This window comes from Pocillopora damicornis, chromosome 4, assembly GCF_964200805.1.
Source record: "Pocillopora damicornis chromosome 4, jaPocDami1.2, whole genome shotgun sequence".
NCBI classification, from domain to species: domain Eukaryota; kingdom Metazoa; phylum Cnidaria; class Anthozoa; order Scleractinia; family Pocilloporidae; genus Pocillopora; species Pocillopora damicornis.
In genome coordinates, this window is record NC_142673.1 from 14358892 (window position 1) to 14378048 (window position 19157).

The window sequence follows — 19157 nt, forward strand, 5'->3', positions numbered from 1 at the left end:
CATTTGATTCGTGTTTGCCCTGTGTGGCAATTCGTTGACAATACACCAGCTTGGATAATAACTGACAAAGCATTTGTTTCCACAACTTGAATTCGCGCTCGTATTGTTCATCACCGAACGATTCTGGACGTTATAACATTTTGAGTAGGATCAAATTACTTGACCCTCGCCTCAGAGCATTGTATTACATAAACACTCATAGCAGGAAAGCATGATTGCTCTTTTTTTCCTTGGTAAAAAATATTTCAATCTGGGAATCTGCATGCTAAAATATAGGTTTTTTCATCCAGACAGACATTACGATATCAAAACACTATTTCCTGATTTATGAACAAGTAAAAATGTTAGTTTTAATTATTTGCCAACTCTGTGGTGGTAAAGAAAGGCGGGAAGTTACACCGAAATCAGCTTACTGTCTATAACCTTTGATCGCTGGTAAAAGAGCTTAAAATAAGTTTCTTCGAATTAGTCTTTCAACCTTTTTTACTTAAGACCAAACCTCAAGTGTTTCGTGCGTGGAGAACGAAGTGACGGTGTATTTGGAAAAGCGAATATTTTGCCACTTTAAAGCCAATCAACTACACTTACCCAATGCTTTATGTAAAGGAATCCCGAATGCCACTCACTTCTTGATCAGCACATCTTTGGATAGTTTCCTATGTTGTGGGACGCTGCGGAACGAAACCCAAGATTTTCTGATATTTTCAAATTAAGTCTATACAGTAACTCTGATTATTGATAATGTGTCATTTAACTTCCGATACTTCTTCAGAAAGAAGCTCCTGAGCCCAGTTGGCTTGTTATCTCAGTTGGCTGAGGGCTGCATCGGTATCGCAGAGTTCAAGGGTTCAAATCCCGTACGGACTTTGTTTGAATTTGTTTTTCAGGCCTTGTTTTCACTACTAGTTCAGTAGTATTCATAACTGCGAGGATCGCTTATATTCGTTTATAAGTGCTTGTTGATATCAAACTCGAAATCATGTTCTTACTTGTTAATAATTTACATGAAAAGCGCATTACAGAAAGTCAAGACGGACGAAATTTTAGAAGCGCACGCGTGCTATTTGTAATTTGCACCCGTGTTACAACTTTGCACTCGTATTACATTAAATCAGACGCCCGTAATAGGAGAACGTGTTATGCTTGTAATTGCATAGTCTAGTAGGACAGTTGACTCATCATGGCTGCAGGTTAGTGGACGGTACGCGTTATTTGCGCGCCCTGTGGACGCGCATTTCGCCGTTTTCTTTTTTTTTTTTTTTAACCTATCAGTGATGCCTATTTTCTTTCTCTAGTTTTGTTATGGTTTTGATTAACAATGATAATAGAACCTAGTGGAGTCCAATCGGTCTGTAATCATACGAGTGATTAACAAAATCGGACGACCGCTAAGCGAAGACTCTAGGTGAGCAAGGGCATTGCTAGGTTGATTTTAACAATTATATTCGACATCGATGGTTTCCACGACTTTCAGAGAGAAATGGTAAAATGGTTCACGTAATTTCGAGTCGATATCCGCCGTTTTGGCTCATTGTATCATGATCAACGTCTGTTTGAAAAGGAATGTATTCTCGATCATTAGCCTGTATTTCTCGTCCGTCTCACAGTCCTTTGTAACTCAAAACCCAACTGACCTTTTGCAGATGTGGTAAGGGCTGTATAAAGAACAAGAGAAAGAGGAGAGAAGTGACACGAGATGGGACAGAGCAAGAAGAAAGTATAAACAAAGTCATTCTTACAGGTGGACCTGTATTGCTCGAGGGGGCCAAAGAAGAAGAATCCAAAGGTAGGTTCTAGTACTAATGTAGCATGTCTGTACATGTCTATCTTATGGTTTTCTACCAAACGATCACATGACCAAATTTTCTTTCGAAATGTTATAGTTGTTTTGGTTTACTTCGTTTTCTTCATTTGTAAACAGCCCGACCCCTTCACCTTTCTGAAACCATTTTTGTCAAAAGGACGATGCTTGACCAAAACTCTATTCCTAGGAGCCATCGATTCTCAGTGCTGACCGAACTATCATTGTTCTAAGGCTGCGACGTGGACAGTCTTTGAGGAATGTCACTTATTCTTGTTTGTCTTTGCAGGGCCCAAGCAAGGTATGCATACAGCTCTGATCGATGGTATGGTAGGCGCTGGAGTATTTGGACTGGTCGCAGTCGTAGCTCTGGCTATTTTGTTGGTCAAATATCGCAAGACGCAGCGGTTTCCGAACAGCAACAAAGACGAGCCAGCGGGACAAAGCAATGCTGCTTACATGCCGAAGGATGCCGTGATCGCAAAGGAAGGCAATGATTAAATCGAATTTCCCTTAAATTTTCCCAAAACGCTAGTTTCGATATATATCTTCTTCAAAACTTCGGCGTTAAGATTTATCTTTTGTTTGTTTCTCTTACGGAGGGTATATCTTCATTTTCATGTTTTTATATTATAAAGTACCATTCCTTTAGAGTCATCTTTACAGACTTTTTTTCCCGGAAACTTGAGTTGTCTGTACTAGTTTTGCAGTACGTATTAGTTGGCGCCTGGTTTGTATGTGTCAAGCTCATATAACTACACTTATCCATACTAACTACAAACATAACTTTTAACGGTTTCGATTACAGCGTGTGTTATTTGTTAGCCATAACAGTATTTTGTAAAAACTTTATCACTTTAACAAGTATACTCCAGGTACCATAAGCTCTCCCGCGCCATTAAAAAGCAAATATACAACTTGCCACCGTTTGAGATTCCATGCTGCGACGTAACCGTTCGAAAACTGATTTCAAATCCTTTGAAATTCAACAACGGAGGAAAAAGTGTAAGAAAATGTTCGTTTTCGATTCTACGGCAATCAGAGAGGTGGAATGCTTTATTAAAATCACTTTGTTATCTTTTTGTTTTTTTCTTTTTTATTTCATTTTTTCGGCACTTTTACTGTTCCTGTTCCCTTGAAAACAGGGAAAGATGAGTGCAACGCTTTTACCTATCAAATTTAAATGATGAAAAATCAGATCATGACTGCTAGTCGAGTGGGGACACGAATTTTATCAGCATGTACGCATAAGGTTGCCTTCCTTATCCTCGGCTGCGCTTTTTTCTACCGAAAGGCAATTTGTAATGTTTTTTTTTTGAAACATAATATTTTTTGAAGTACCCAAAGTGAAGGCATGACGCAATATTTTGTTTTTTATCAACATTCTGATTCACAATAGATGCTCAAATCTCACGACTTAAATTACAGAGTTAATGATTACGTTGATTCACAATTTGTAAAATTGAACTACCTGATATGGAATTCTCTAACAGCCTTTTGAATCATTTTGAATCCAAGACGACGATCGGGACGGTCCAACTAAACTGACTTGTCATTACTATTGATCATTTATACAATTGATTACAAAAACGTTTCATCATGCTAAAGCACTAATCATAAATGAAGGCTTCATGTACATATAGAAGACCCGTCTAAATATACTAATTTCAATTCTCATAATACTTAGGCTTCCTGCAACAGATGTTAAACAAAATCTGTGGCAAGTGGTGAATGATGGAAACTATCCAAGTTTTCCAGAAATATTGGATTCTTGTTAACTGTTTCAATGATTGTTACATTGTTTGGTGCACAGGATGAGGAAAGTAAATCACTCATTACATAAACAAAGTTATTTTGCTAACATTGCCCATAATGCCATACGATCCCATCGTTAATGGTTCCTGTCTTTTCGGTAGTAGAACATTTTGCAAACGAGTAACAATGACAACAACAATGGTATGTATTGTAAAATTGTAGAGATGAAAGCTGATAAACGTGAGATTCTGGTGAAATACTGATTTTAATTATGCGAATCCTATAGAGGAGATTCAGTTGAGTGAACACGTCAGGCATTGAGATGACTATGTTGGAAACCGACCGATCAAATCATTTTTTTTTGTGGTTTCACTCGAAGTGTTTTTGAAGTGCTAAATTGGACTGTGCATGATTTGCTTTTTCAAACACAAGATTTATCGAGGCGGATGGGCTTCAACACTACAATGATCATGATAATACAGTCAACTTTCATGTTTTTGACAAACTAATCATGAGACATGAACTCATGATAATTGGCGCAGATAGCTGTTTACACGAAGTTATGGCACGTGATATTCGCTGAATTGCAACCTGTTTCAAAATAAAAGTTAATCTCAGAATGGAACATTTCCTGAAGCCTTCCTCGTTCCAACAATTTGCGCAACGTACATTACAGCTCTGTCCGGTTTTCAGACAAATATTGCAGGTTAATAACTGACCACAATAATGTGGTTTATATCGAGTACCGTGGCTAATGGACGTTGTTCAGTTCCGTTTGATGTGAAGAAAATACAAAATAAAATGAGCAAATGAAGGTACTGAATCAATAACTGTTGAGCTTAGGAGTTAGAAGAGTGAAACATTTAGTTGAATACTAACTTCTAAACTGATCTTCAACTACAACTTGATAATCGACTGAGAAGTTGACAATCAACAAAGTGTTTATGATCGATAGGCTGAGCCCCCAGTCAGGAAAACTGGGCCTAATCCCCCAGTACCCAGACTTGAAGCACACCGGCAAGCCTCATAGAGAAAAAATAATGATTTTTTTTCATACTCCATTTCATTAAAAGTTCATTGTATGAATTTACAGTCAAGGACAGAGTTTTTGCGAAGAAACTTTCATCAGAATGTTTTCGTTGAATCCTGAGCATAAACGTAAAAATTTCGCACAATGTAATCATTGAGCCTTCACTGTTTCCTTTAGAGTTACATTTGCTGAAAGGCGCTTAGAAGAGACCCCATTTCGAGAACATTTTGACCAAATTTGTTTTAATTAAAGGTGAAGCGTTGGAAGTCCATCCGTGAGATCTGAAGCTTATTGAAGACAATACCACAGCTACGCACGTGATGGTATGAGGTCACAAACGTGGAATGAGGAAGGATTCTTGTAAAGGTCCCGATTTCATATGGCTACAGGTGATGTTCAAAAGATTTCAATATGCAGTCAGTTAATACATAATCAGGAACCAAGGAATATCCATCGTAGAATAACGGTGAAAATAACTTTCCTCCATGGGGCGATGTTACGAAAAACTCGTGAGTCATGTTATCAGAATTTACTACACTACACAGTTATCATCCGTAAGATCTAAAGCTATTATATAGAAACAAAACCTTTCCTAAACAATGCGGGCGAGCAAATACAATTGCACTTTTATTAAAAGCATCATGTCATGAATTTAGGTTCAATAAGTCAACAGATAACTGGTCGACCACTAATGCTATTCATTTGTGTTGAGAAGATATAAAAAGAGTCATCCCTCAAAGGAACACGGCTATTGGTCAAAACCCTGCAAGGCGAGCACTCAGCGCACCGTGCAATTGGATTTTTCAGTATAAGTTGAAACCTGCGAGCAACAAAATGGTGAGGTGGCTTCCCGCGGGATGGATCTTTGCCTTTTTGGTTTTTGGCACATTCACCGAAGCATCACACTTTCGTCACGGCAGTATAATGTGGGCTCCAGACGATTCTAACAGCAACACGGTACAGTCCTTAGTAACTCTTTCAAAACAGTTTCAAACTACTCTAGGAAAGTGATCTAGTATCTACTAAATTTAAGTTGAGTCGAACCCAGCGTATACATGACAGTACATGTAAGCTTATTTTCTGAACGAATGAAGGGGTTCACTTATAAAAATTTCTGCCAATAGAGGGAGGTGAATAGGTTAAAGAGTCGAAAATTTTGGCCCTCAAAAACCTATCGATGGAGATCGATTATTAGCTTCAGCAATAACGCCGCAGTTAAAGTCATACGTCATTTCACTTCCTCTTAGTATAAATCCCTTTCAGTATGAAGGAATATTGTCCAATTCACTGTTCGATTTAGGTTTGAAAGGGACGGTGGTACAAATGAGTCATGCAGTTTTTTCGTAGTACACAATAAACGATCTGTAATTTAAGAATGGGTACCGCTTAAAAAATTAGAGCAGAAGCAGCTCATAAGTACGAAAATTACCCGAATATTAACATTTCCAATTCAATCATAGTCATGTTGTGCCAAGACATAACATTTTTGAACGAAATCCTTCGTAGATTTAAGAAAATGAAAGCCAAGATTTCCTTGTGTAATTACGCAATATTTCCGTATTTAATGTAGCATTGAACCATTACACTAAAATGTTCAAAAACAACTTCCGTGGCAATTCTTCAACTCCCTTAGTTCCTAAGCGTACCTCGCCAGGGACATATTTCCCTATCTTGCATCAGAGAAGCGAGGACAAGCAAATTCTTCTTGTAGGCGCGATAGAACCAGGGTTATGTTCGGAATACTCTCCTATCTTGAGCTTGAGGCACCTGTACAGAAAGTCATCTATGAATTGCGTTCAACGCTTGCTCCAAGAACTGCTAATAGATGATTTCCAGTGATTACAATTCGATCATAAACAAGTAATCTCTCATCTTGAGTTTGAGATTTCTATATTTCGAGTCGAGTCATTTACGAATGTCAAGTCATCATAGAGAACTCAGCATGACTGTAAGTTACCTCTAAATTTAGCAATTCAATCATTGTTCATTGTGTGAGAAACGTGAAGGGCATACATAATTTTAATTATGCATGATTGCGCGACATCATCTGTTGTGTTAAAACACTGCGCCATATTTTAAACCAATTAAATGTATTTTCTCCCACCTACGCGAAGTGGCTTATATTGCTAATCTACCCTGTGTATCAGCGGGCAAACTTAGTGTAATCCACCTGTTTATTCTCAGGTACACTTTTCATTTCGTATCGGTTGGAGACGATCAAACAGTCAGAGTCTTAATTGTGACCAAAACATGACAAGCAGCGGTCAACTTATTAATTATGGAGGCTCGTGGCAAGCAGGATGTGACAATTCGTTTAATTCATTGTGTGGGTCTTCGTTTGCCATTTCAAACACCAACTTCTACTGCACTGATTATAGTGTGTCTGAGGATTGGACAGTGGGCGAAAATAACTTCACTTACACTTTCAGTAACAGCGAAAAGAAGTGGAACGTGAGGTATATTTTCTTACATCTTAAGAACTGAGCAACAGGAAACTTCTGTTAAGCTTCTTGCTGTCATATTATCTCATCAAACTGTGCTCACTTGCCGTCTGAGAAGTATGTGAGAGAAGCATGTGCTATTAGGACTCGATCTAGAGACACCTCAAGAGGCCGGATCATGTTCTCGATATAGGTCTTAAGTTTGTCGATTTAGTTTGTCAGATGACAACTTTTAGGAACAGCGAGGTCCACAACCGAAAAAATCGTTACAATTTTTAGCCAACGTTCTCATAGTGGGTTTACATGACAATCCAACGGGGTCCTATGAAAATGACAATGATAATTATCATGATAATCAAAATTGATCATTGAATGACATCAAAAAAGAGAGTCTTTTGCCAAAAGGGAGAAATCAAGCTGTTATATTGTTTTACGTCACGGTAGAAATGGTATCGCTGTATCAAATTCTTCAATTACGGGCCCGTTAAAATCTCATAATAACTTACAAACTATTATTGGACAAAATACGAGAAGTGAGTATTTTAGATCGCTAGAGGTTACAGTGAAATGAAAATGTAATAAAAGGTTTCATTAGTAACCGACAAAATCTCGTTGGATTAGGCGCGTACTCAAATACGCACTAGGACTACTTCAAGGCTTAAATGTGAGGTTGGGTGAACAAAAGTCAAAAACCAGGTGGAAGCTCACTACAACTTTCTATTTCCTCTTTTCCTACAAGTTATTCAGGTTGCTGTTGGATTTCTTTAAGTCATAACGCTGGTTCCACAGATTGGAAAGTAGAAACTGAAATAAACCTCGTTCCACGATCAGATAACGGAAAAATTAACTCATCGCCTGTAACACGAAGTCCAGCCATTATTCGATTTCCAGGAGGTTGTCGTCAGTCATTTCGAATTCCAGTTGAAGACCCAGATGGCGATACAGTGAAATGTCGCTTTGCGACTTATTCAGAGTCCCTCAAAGTCAATACAAGTTTTCCTTACGGTGAAATGGATGAGGTAACTGAAGGCAGGATTTACCACAAGTTGAAATGGTCTTATTTTACTTTTATTTTTTTTAATACTAATAATAATAAATTTTACAGTACTCGACGATACAGTGTAATACAATGCATTACTTACAATACTGCTAACTTGCAATAATAACAATACACTATATGAAATAGTCTTATAATATAGTACATCGTCTAAAAAATTTGGTTTGAGGTCTAGACGCTCGTAAAAAAATGCATGGTGCAAATTTTCCAGAAAAGAAACGTTGAGTATCATAGGGAAACCACTGTAGTATGTCAGGGGCTGAAGTGCGTTCTAAGCTCCGGGAATACGTCTCCTGACGAATAGGAATATATGTATCATTCAGAGAACTCAAAAGAGAGTTATCAGCTATCAATTTCCCTCGCAGAAATCTTGTGTTCTAACTTACGATGGGTCGCAAGCAGCAGTTGGCGGAATTTTTGCAATAGCATTAACTTTAGAAGACTTTCCAGCGGGGACTACAAACTTCGCTAGCGCCACACCGTTCAGTGGTATCCCATTACAGTTTCTTGTCATAGTGATTGGTAACCATGCTGGTCATTGTGACGAAAAGCCTGTCTTTACAGCATCCACCCCAAAAGATGGTGAATGTTCCGATCTTTCTATTGGCTCCGCCTATAGAGCAGTGATCCAAGTACAGGTTGCAGACTTCTCAAAATCGTATGTAAACTAAACAACTTGCCCTTCATTATTTTCTTCTTTCGATTTTTTTCCACTAAAGAGACGCAAATTCCCATCTTTTTAAGATCCTCATAAACATATAGATAACAATCTCCCATAAATAATGACCACCGTTGAAGTGTGTTTTTATAAGCTACTATATAAATTCTTGGTATACTATTCCATTCAGGTCGTTAAAATGATGAAGAATTTCTATGAGAACGGAAAACAAGAATCAATTAACGCTTCCACGGTTTTCCGCAAACCGTCATCTACTCGAGTGAAATTGGTAACGCAACAAGTTATAATTTCTAGTATGGAACCTGAAAATTTCTCGGCATTTAACGTCATTATCATCTATGATAACTATAACGTTATTCTTTTCAATCATCTCAGCATTGTGGAAATAAGCACTGCATCTCCAAGTGGAATGCAACTTACATCTTTGCGCAATCATGGACAAATCTACTACCGAAATGTCACATGGTACCCCAGTCAACATCAAATTGGACAGCAGTTGTTCTGTTTTAAGGCCCGCGACTCTGCTGGGTAAGAATTGCAGGTGGTATGGTCATGAACTCCAAATATTATAATTTAACTCTTCCGCGTAAGAAGTTAAGGTGTTCTGTACATTATTACCAGAGAAATGGCTCGACTATGGTTAATAGTTAGATTCAGTATTTTAAGGGGGGAAACCAGAGGAATTTTCGTTTTATAAAGTATCTTAACATTATGTTCTGGGGATCTTATCATTAAAGTTTGTGGGGACAGTTTCCTAATTATTTTGATTAATGACTTGCATCTTACTTTTAAGCCTGATTGCAACTGATATGACCATAGGTCATTAGCAGCAGATATTTACTTGTCCCCATCGCTTCATACACTCCATGAGTGAAATCGGAGACTCATAGGTTTTCATGGATATGCGTGTGCGTGTGTGTGTGTGTGTGTGTGTGTGTGTGTGTAACGAAGCGTAGGTAGCGGTTAGTGTATGGCTGTACTGTCGAAACGTAGAATTTCTTCGTTTTCTAAAAATTCTCCTACAACAACTCAATCGTTTACATTTTTCTACTTATTTATCTATGTTATTTATTTATTTGCTATCCTTATGTGATGTATTTTCTTTTTCAGACTGGAAAGTGACTGGCGATGTGTGACAATTCTCGTTGGCATGAGTAAGGAGATTAAACACTTTTCCTTTTCAAGAACCGAAATGATAGTCTGACTAGATTAATAATTCATGTTGCGTCGCAGTAATAGTACATCAGTTAGAAATCTGCTACTGAGACAGGTGAATTCGGTTACCTGTTGACTTTCATCAAAAAGAACCCAGTAAATCTGGGATTGGTGTAATATTTGAAGGCTTGAAAAGGTTTCCTTTTCGTGGGGTCTACCGATGTAATTGCGATTAAGATTGTTGGTGCACCAATGACGTCCTACTATCTCACTGAGAATGAAAAGAAAACAAATGACATTTTGAGCCGCTTTCCCACAGGAGTAGGCTTATAGGCAGAGTAGCAGTATCATACAAAAGTGATAAGAAACTACCGCATGAAGGATTATGTCATTGGTATTTCTAAGCACAAATAGAGGTTCAACAATTAATGATCAACAACCATTTCCAGGCAGTACTCCGCGAGTCACTTTAGCAAGTCGCATACCCATAACACCCGTAAGCAGATATGGATCAGGTTATTCCAACTGGAGCGTTCAGTTTGACCGATTGGTAGGGACAACAAATTTGTAAACTTCGTGCTATTTGCTATTATTTAAGAGTATCGAGACACAGTTATCAAAAGAATTTGGGGTCAAGCTCTTTTTCCAATGAAACCTTTTTGGGTGCTTATTTATTTGTCACTTTCATCTGATTGAGTTTGGTCACATTTGGCCATATTTTCGCGCATCTTTGGAGAACATTTCACATTATGTTTTATGCTCTTAGCAAATTCATAACCCACAATATTAGCCTTGCTTTTTTATATAATTTTTTTTTACGTATGATTCATTAGCGAGGAGAAAAACTGTCCAGGTTGTCATTGGCTTTATTATGACTTTTTGAGACATTTTAAACAAAGGGATCTTGTCGTGTCCTCTCCCGCGTTTTTCGTAGAGTCGGAGTTTTTTTCTATTTGGAGCCCCCCGCATGGCAAGGTGGTTGGCTTCCTGCGGAAATTAAAAGCGGTGGTTAACAGCTATTTTCCTCGAAATCGCAGTTGTTTTCTGTGCGATAGCATAGATAATTGAATGATAATGTCAGACGTAGCTTGTGAATCAAGATGGGTGTCGATTTCACTCAAATATAGAGGAAGAGCGACGAAAGTTTTCGTCTGATTTATCTTAACTGTTGGGTACCACCGACAAGGGATAGTTTCTCTTTGCTGGTACTCATCAGATCTCATGTTCTCACATTAAATTTCGACATTACTTATTACATGAAATCATTGAACATACACAGCAAAGTATGAAATCTGTTTATATGTACCGCTCCTCAGATAAAGGAAGCTGTGATGGTTCATATTTAAGATCGCACACCTCCAAGGGCTCTGCCCCCGATTATTACCGTATTAGTGGTTTCATTTGTGAGTGAATTTAGTGGTTGGTTCTCGTCCTTCTTCTGTTGCTTTTTTGCAAGATTATCCAGTTTTTCTCGTGGCAAAGTATCCAAAATTTCCTTGCAGAGTCCTAGAAACGGCGATGCGACACCCTACGGAAATTCCAACACTATTCAATTCGATTTTTTCAAAATCCATAATGTCCAAATAAACGACACAGCAAAAAATACATTGTTGCACTCCCCATTGTGTTTGATAATAAATCTGTTTTATGATGAGAATGCTTTTCATTTCCTGCAGATAAAGAAACCTCGAACATCGTCTTACATAAGACTCGTCTTGCTGCCCAGTGGACAAACTGTCTACAAAGTGGACGCACTCTCTCAAAACGTGACAATTGGTAGTAATTCAACCACACTGCATTTTGCGATTCCGCATCCTGTGCTGAGCATGGATGGATTATATGCAATCCAGATAGATAAAGGAGTAGTTGTTGGACAGGGCTGTGCCTCTGGCGGTACACCCACACCCGGAATATCATCCTCGAATGCCTGGAGATTCTACGTAGATGGCGTTTGTTCTTCTGGATATTCTCTTCGCTCACCTGACTTCCAAAGCTGTGTTGGTACGAAAAATTTTAGATTTTCAGAATTCCTGAAAACAGAACCTTAAATGAAATGCGCACTCAACAATCTATTTAGAAAATCTTCATCAAAGAGGTTTTGAGGATTTGATTTAATTTTATCATATGGCTGTGTTGGCGCCTCGGCCTTCATGTCCTTCCCACGACACTTAACGTGGAGTGTGGAACTAGCTTTCGAAGATTCTGAGCACACATTTCCCCAAAATAATTCCCATCTATTCGTCTTTCTTTCTTTTCATCCGTCCTCAAACTGTCGGTCCGTCCCTCCACTCATACACCTTGGTCCTCTAGTCATTCATGCATTCACCCATCTTTTTCCCGTCGTGTGATTGGTCTATAACACCTATGCACCCGTCCTCTTCGTTTGCACGAATCTTTCAGAATGCGGCATTAAGTAATGGTTTCCTTTTTTTCGCCTTTAAGATGTAGATGAATGTGCCTACTCTGGTTCCAGAGGTGAGTGTCTGCATCTTCAGGTTACTATAACAGCAATAACGACAGACACACTGTCGTAAAAGGCTGGAAAAATTGTTTAACGTTATTGTCGCAATTTGCTTATGATTACCGATCTGCTAGAATTTTCTTGTTCTGTACATTGGAACGCTTCAGGTCCGTCAAATATTTTTCCGGAGTTCACGTTACCCGCAGGTTGTGATCAGGACTGTGACAACACTCCCGGAAATTACAGCTGTTCCTGTGAAAGGGGATTTCAACTGCAGTCGAACGGGAAGTCTTGTACAGGTGAGAAACATGAGAAGTATTGACTAATAATCATAATCGGCTAGAGTCTGTTACTCGTATTCATATCGCTCTCTCCACAAACAAAAACGACGATCCAATAAAAACATCCGTACCAGTCTTTTAGAGTAACACTTATTTTGATCATTCTCGTAGAAGAAGATTAGTGGAACTGTTTTGGAAACAGAAAATAATGTACACACCTAATTTTACCTAATGATTAAAATGGCAAACAACTCGGACGCTTAGTTACCATGCAGTGTTATCAAACTGAAAGATGGGGTGGGCTTTTTTTTTTTTAGATATCAACGAATGTATCATCAATAATGGTGGCTGCAGTCATCAGTGCTTCAACATACCTGGAACATTTTACTGCGGATGTCCTAAAGGATTAACGATAGGGAGAAACAATTTGACCTGTGTTGGTGAGTAATAGCTAATGTGACCCGAAATGTGTAAAATGTATATATATATATATATATATATATATATATATATATATATATATATATATATATATATATATATATATATGCAGTGAAGAAAAAAAAGGAAACGTAGACCGGACTACCGATTCGGCGGTCAGATGTTCCACCAGCTAAAGTAGGGTGAGCTCGTTTCCTAGGATTACAAATTTCGAAAGTGTCTTGTTTGGAAGTAACTTGGATGGCAAATTTTGATTACGGTTATGAAAAAAAACATGTCAGACATTCGTGACGAGTTTTTAACTGTTCAGGTATTTATTTCTTCTGTCCGCTACAACAAACCTCTAAAACAAAATTTTGAAATTATCCTCAAGTTTTTAAACCTTCTCTCACATTTTAGACCAAGCTGCAAGGGTTACGTGTGGGGAGAACAGTATGATGGTCTCTCTTGGAAAGGAAAGATTCCACTACTTTACAGTCAATCAACTACGCTTGCGCTATGCCTCATGCAAAGCCACCGAGAATTCCACCCACTTCTTGATCAGCACCTCTTTAGATAGTTGTGGGACTCAGCGAAACGAAACCGAAGACTACTTAATCTTTTGGAATGAGGTCCTGGCCGACGCCCTGATAATCGATGGTGTGGTTACTCGTTCACATGATATAAAAATGCCATTTTACTGCCGATACTCCAGAAAGAAGTTAATGAGTCTGGCCTTCACACCTCAGAGGATTTACTTCGGGAATGAAAGTATCTTAACTTCATAGATAACTTTATTTAAGCGAGGATGTGATTAACACCACAGAACTGACGTTATTAACTTTAGAAGGGACCCCAAATCGGTTTTACTAGCATGAAGCAATCGGGAGTAACTCAGGAATGAAAGTAACTTAACTATAATGAAATAGATAACTTTATTTAAAATTCGACACGATTAACACCGAAGAACTGACGTTATTAACGTTGGAAGAGACCTTAAATCGGTTTCATTAGCATGAAGCGATCGGGAGTAAAGCTTCTTCTCTGTACGAGATGTAAAATAAGCGCAGACTAACCCGGCCTCAGAAAGCTATCAGGGTCCCCTGTCCCCTGGTATTGATGTTGTCATCTATGCTAAGAGTAGAGTAGGACACCGTAAGAGTTATGCTAAGAGTAGAGTAGGACACCGTAAGAGTTATGCTAAGAGTAGAGTAGGACACCGTAAGAGTTATGTCTTGCAAAAAAAAGACATCGCAATGACCTAACCAGGGCTTGAGTTTAGTTCTTTCGGTCTTGAGTCTGCAGCGATATCCATCAGGCTACTACATATGTTCCCTATGCAACTCAAGGTCACTCACGTTGATGGAGGGATAGTTGTTAAATATCTCAAACCTTCTACGTATTTTCGAAGTGAAACGGAGGAGTTGGACTCAGAACAAACCAGAGCATTCCAACCGAACCTTGGACCTCCAGATAAAAAGCTTTAAACCATTTAAACCCCCCTGCAATGCCAGCTTCACTTGGGAATCGTGACCTCTGAAGAAACTTTTGCTGTGGGATTAACTACAACTTTCTGCTTAGGGAAGTGACTAAGGTTGTTACCTGAAAAAGAGATTTTCTTCGACATTTGCCATGAAATGCCCTGCATGAACCAAATACTACCTTGTTTGAATTAAATCCTAGGAAAGTTTCCTTACGGATACCTTTTCAGCTGTTTATAACGATAAAAATAAGGAAGTAGCTGAGGTAATCTTTTTTTAATCTTGACTATTTAGCGGGATATGGTTCGTTCACCTTCAACTTGGACTTCTACGGGAATTCGTCATTTGCCACGCCCTTCACGGAGCAAGACTACCCTCTATCACTGGCTCTGAATGAATTTGTTTATTTACAGTACAGTGTGGCGTCCACAGCTGACTTAGTCATCATGGCTGAGAACTGTAAGGCGACTAAAGACGCAAGCTTCTATTCGTGGCCGCAATACACCTTCCTACAAAATGGGTAAGCATATAAGCAGAACCAGCTGCGAGTTAAGCTTTCAAAGCTTGATACGATTTTCGCATCATAATATATATGGATGTGATTAAGGGAACCTATATAATAAAACCAATGAATAACAACGCTGGAGGCATTGGGGGTGCACCGATATTTTTATTTTTAATCGCTTTATGGTCCTTAGCCGTTATATGGTCTTGTTGCTGAACCGATCTTAGGTCTTCAAGTGTTCATACTGAGGCTCTACTATCTACAATGTTATTAATTTCATTTTCGTATTGTTGTCGTTTCAACGAAAAGATGCCCCACAGATTCAACGCTTGAATACAATTATAGTCCAACACGACACTACCAACAGTTTAAAATCAGAACGCACAGATTTTGGAACGACTACGATACAGTGTACTTCCATTGTGAGCTACTGGCCTGTCATCGTAATTCTCCGGATTCCAGGTTGGTCTCAAATTATTCACTTACATTGCAAACAAGCGAAGTCAGAATGAATTACCCTAGCTGGATGTTGGAGAGTTTTAGATCCTTCTAGGTGTGACCAAAAAATGTCTCAGCCGATTTTCCTTCTTCTTTTTTTGCTGTTATCAAATCCGTGAAATGTTTCCCGAAACAATATCGCATCTGGCCTGCGTAATGTGATTGATGAATTCGGTGAATGATAAAGTTATCGATATAATTACATAATTTTGCGTGCAAACCAAGCGAACTATTCTGCCGGAGCTTATCCAACCCCATCCACCTACCTGGAATATTGCTATCCTTCCAGCGCGGAGCACTGGTACATCGTAAAAGGTTGCGTCAGTGCTCTTTGTTAAATCTCCCTCACATTTCTTAACTATTAACTTACACTCCTACTCGAGACAGGCAATTTAAGAGGAAGTTGGCTTGCTCATGTTAATAAACAACACGATAGCCTTGAAAGGGCAAGCACCTAGACCTTTCATTCACGATCACGGTTCATTTCAGGCTATCTTGATTAGTGTGTACTTTCTCAGGCTTGAAACACTTAGAGAGAGGGAATAAAAACAAAGTTCAGGCAAGGTTAAGGTGGCTCACTGGTCCACTGGATAACTGATAGAAACTTTCAAAATGTGGCTATTCAGAAATGCATTGCTGATTGATTTTCATTTTATTCCACGCGCTAATCATTCGTAATTCAAAATCTAATGAACACTTTTGCAGGTGCAGTAAGGGCTGTATAAAGAACAAGAGAAAGAGAAGAGAAGTGACAAGAGATGTTGGAGACTAAGAGGAAAGTACAAACAAAATCATTCTTACAGTTGGACCTGTAGTGTTCGAGGCGGCAAAAGAAGACGAACCACTCGATCACCGTAGGTTTTCGAAAAAAACTCGTTAATACAGTGTTTTTATCTGTTTGTTACGTTACGATCCTTTTATTGAATCAGGTATAAAAAGCTCAAGGCTGCATTAGTGTCACCGCGTCTTTCACATGATCCTACTACTATTTTCAAGGGAAGAATGACACCTTCTGAAGTGCATGTATCGATTCATAGCAATGATGAGGATTTATATCCAATGTCTAACACCCATGCATTAAAACCACAAACAAGCATACTTTGAGACCCCGCCGCCCTCCCTCCTTAATGAGAAAAACTCTGTTGTCTTTACCCTCCTAACTGGTTTTTTGCAAAAGGATGCACCTGTTTCATCAAACATTTCTCGAATCTGATTGACTGTTAGGAAAATGAATCGCAAAGCAAGATCCAGAACTTAATTCCCTAAGAGGCCTTGACCCTCGTCGCTGACTGAAACGATCACGGCTCAGAGGTTGGGACTTGAATGATTTTGTTCACCAGGGAAATGAAATGTTTTCTTATCTGTTGTTTTATAGAGCCAAGTCAAAGTAAACAAATAGCTCTGATCGGTGGTGTGGCAGGCGCTGGAGGATTTGGTCTGGTCGCAATTGTAGCTCTGGTTGTTTTGTTAGTCAAGTTCCGTAGGATGCAGCGGTTACAAAACAGCAAGAATGACGAGAGAGCTGGATACACCATCCTGCTTACACAAGTGAAAGGAAAACAAAGCAGTGTTTAAAACGATTACAGTGTTAAATGACTAATGGTAGCTTCAATTGTTTGCTAAATTGCCTCTGTGTAGCTTGGATGTTTTGAATTTATAGCCTATTTGTCACTTTTCAGAGGGAACATATTTGTTTGCGTATTTCCATATTGTAGAGTGCGTGAAAACGAACATTGGTTTCACCTAGGGCTCATCGTTATTTCGAAGGTGTCCTACAGACGCTTAGCAAGTATAACAGTATGTATTAGTCAAACCTTTCAATTTTGAGCATATACAGAGATCATATATAATCGGCTATCAGTAATAGTACTCATAATAACTTTTCCAAAGTTTTTTTGTATGTCTAACATGGTTTTGTTAACATTGTTAAAGTAGAGAAATGATATACCGCTTTGCTGCAATTTTGCAAAAACTCTCGCCTGGTCTTCATGATTATATGCACCCAATTACTTGAGCGCTATGTTTTCAAGAGTGTTCTTAAAAAGATAACATTTTCATTTTAACTGTTCTCAGTTAAATAACTGCTAATACTTTATAAAAATGTACAAAATCCCAGTTCATAATAATGTTTCTTTGCTATCGGAGTTGCCAACAACAACCACCAAGCGTGGCCCACGCATAGATCGAGAACCTGGAACACGCTGAATTGCTTCTGACCCACGTCTATTCTGCATGTGTGTCGCCCTTTATCCCTCGGCGTGTTTTTTTTTTTTCTGCTTTCTCTTTTTTTGAAAGCTCTTCTTGTTCTTTGGTAAATAATTTTCAATCTGGGAATCTACATGCTCAAATATAGGCCTTTTCATTCAGAGAGACATTACTATATCAAAACACTATTTCCTGATATATGAACAGGTAAAAATGTTAATTTTAAATTATTTACCACCTCTGTGGTTGTAAAGAAAGGCGGGATGTTACACTGAAATCAGCTTACTGTCTATACCCTTTGATCGCCAGTAAAAAGGTGCAAAATAAGTTTCTTTAAACTAGTATTTCAACCTTTTTTATCTTAAACCACAAGTGTTTCGTGCGGGGAGAACAAAATAACGGTGTATTTGGAAAAGCGAAGATTCTACAAATTTAAAGCCAATCAACTACACTTACGCTATGCTTCGTGTAAAGGAATCGAGAATTCCACCCACTTCTTGATCACCACATCTTTAGATAGCTGCGGGACGTTGCGGAACGAAGCCGAAGATTTTCTGATCTAACAAGCCAGCTCCCAGTTGGCTTGTTAGCTCAGTTAGCAGAGGGCTGCACCGGTATCGCAGAGGTCAGGGGTTCAAATCTCGTACGGGCATGAATTTGTTTTTCAGGCCTTATTTTCACTATTAGTTCAGTAGCATTCATAAGGGCTGGGATCGCTTATATTCGTTTATAAGTGCTTGTTAACACCAAACTCGAAATCATGTTGTTACTTGTTAATAATTTACACGAAAAGCGCATTACAGAAAGTCAAAACGGACGAAATTTTAGCAAGCAAGGGCGTGCTATTTGTAATTTGCACTCGTGTTACAACTTTGCACTCGTGTTATAACTTTGCACTCATGTTACATGAAAAATGCACTCATTTTCAGCCAATCAGGCGAGTGTAATAGGAGTACGCGTCATACTTGTAATTGCACAGTGTAATAGGACAGTTGATACATCATGCTTGCGGGTAAGTGGAAGGTACGCGTTATGTGCGCGCCCTGTTCTCGCGCATTTCGCAGAGTTTTTTTTGTGAAAACGTATGAGTGATGCCTATTTTCTTTCTCTAATTTTGTCATAGTTTTGATTAATTGGTAAAAGAACTTCGTGTCGTCCGATTATGTCTGTAATCATACTCATGATTAAGAAATCAGGCTCCCGCTTCGAGGTCGCCCGATTTTGACAATCACTCGTATGATTACAGACCGAATTGGGCTCCACCCAGTCCTATTACCATTATAAATTAGCATAAATATATGTTATTTGCCGGCTGGGAGGTCCGTATGGTGAAAAACTGTGACCGAGGTCTTGAAAATACTGCCCGAGGCCGTAGACCGAGGGCAGCA

At 38.8% G+C, this 19157-nt stretch overlaps 1 protein-coding gene across 1 annotated transcript; it reads left to right on the plus strand.

Annotated features, from left to right (window-relative positions):
• The first annotated feature begins 4966 nt into the window (after positions 1-4966).
• LOC113670990 (uncharacterized) lies at positions 4967-18092 on the plus strand. The gene is made up of 17 exons (XM_089204331.1): positions 4967-5095; positions 5302-5543; positions 6771-7042; positions 7767-8046; positions 8450-8742; positions 9139-9291; positions 9874-9917; positions 10368-10468; positions 11595-11919; positions 12361-12393; positions 12547-12678; positions 12978-13100; positions 13501-13851; positions 14856-15081; positions 15376-15528; positions 16270-16418; positions 16940-18092. The coding sequence occupies exons 1-16, from the start codon at positions 5080-5082 to the stop codon at positions 16334-16336; spliced, it is 2811 nt and encodes a 936-aa protein (XP_089060457.1). The 5' UTR covers positions 4967-5079; the 3' UTR covers positions 16337-16418; positions 16940-18092.
• The last annotated feature ends 1065 nt before the right edge of the window (positions 18093-19157 follow it).

Bases quoted from the DNA above. Each gene is read 5' to 3' on its own strand.
- LOC113670990 (XM_089204331.1), top strand. The intron at 9,918-10,367 runs GTAAGGAGATTA...AACCATTTCCAG, and splicing joins GACAATTCTCGTTGGCATGA to GCAGTACTCCGCGAGTCACT. The intron at 15,082-15,375 runs GTAAGCATATAA...TTCAACGAAAAG, and splicing joins TACACCTTCCTACAAAATGG to ATGCCCCACAGATTCAACGC.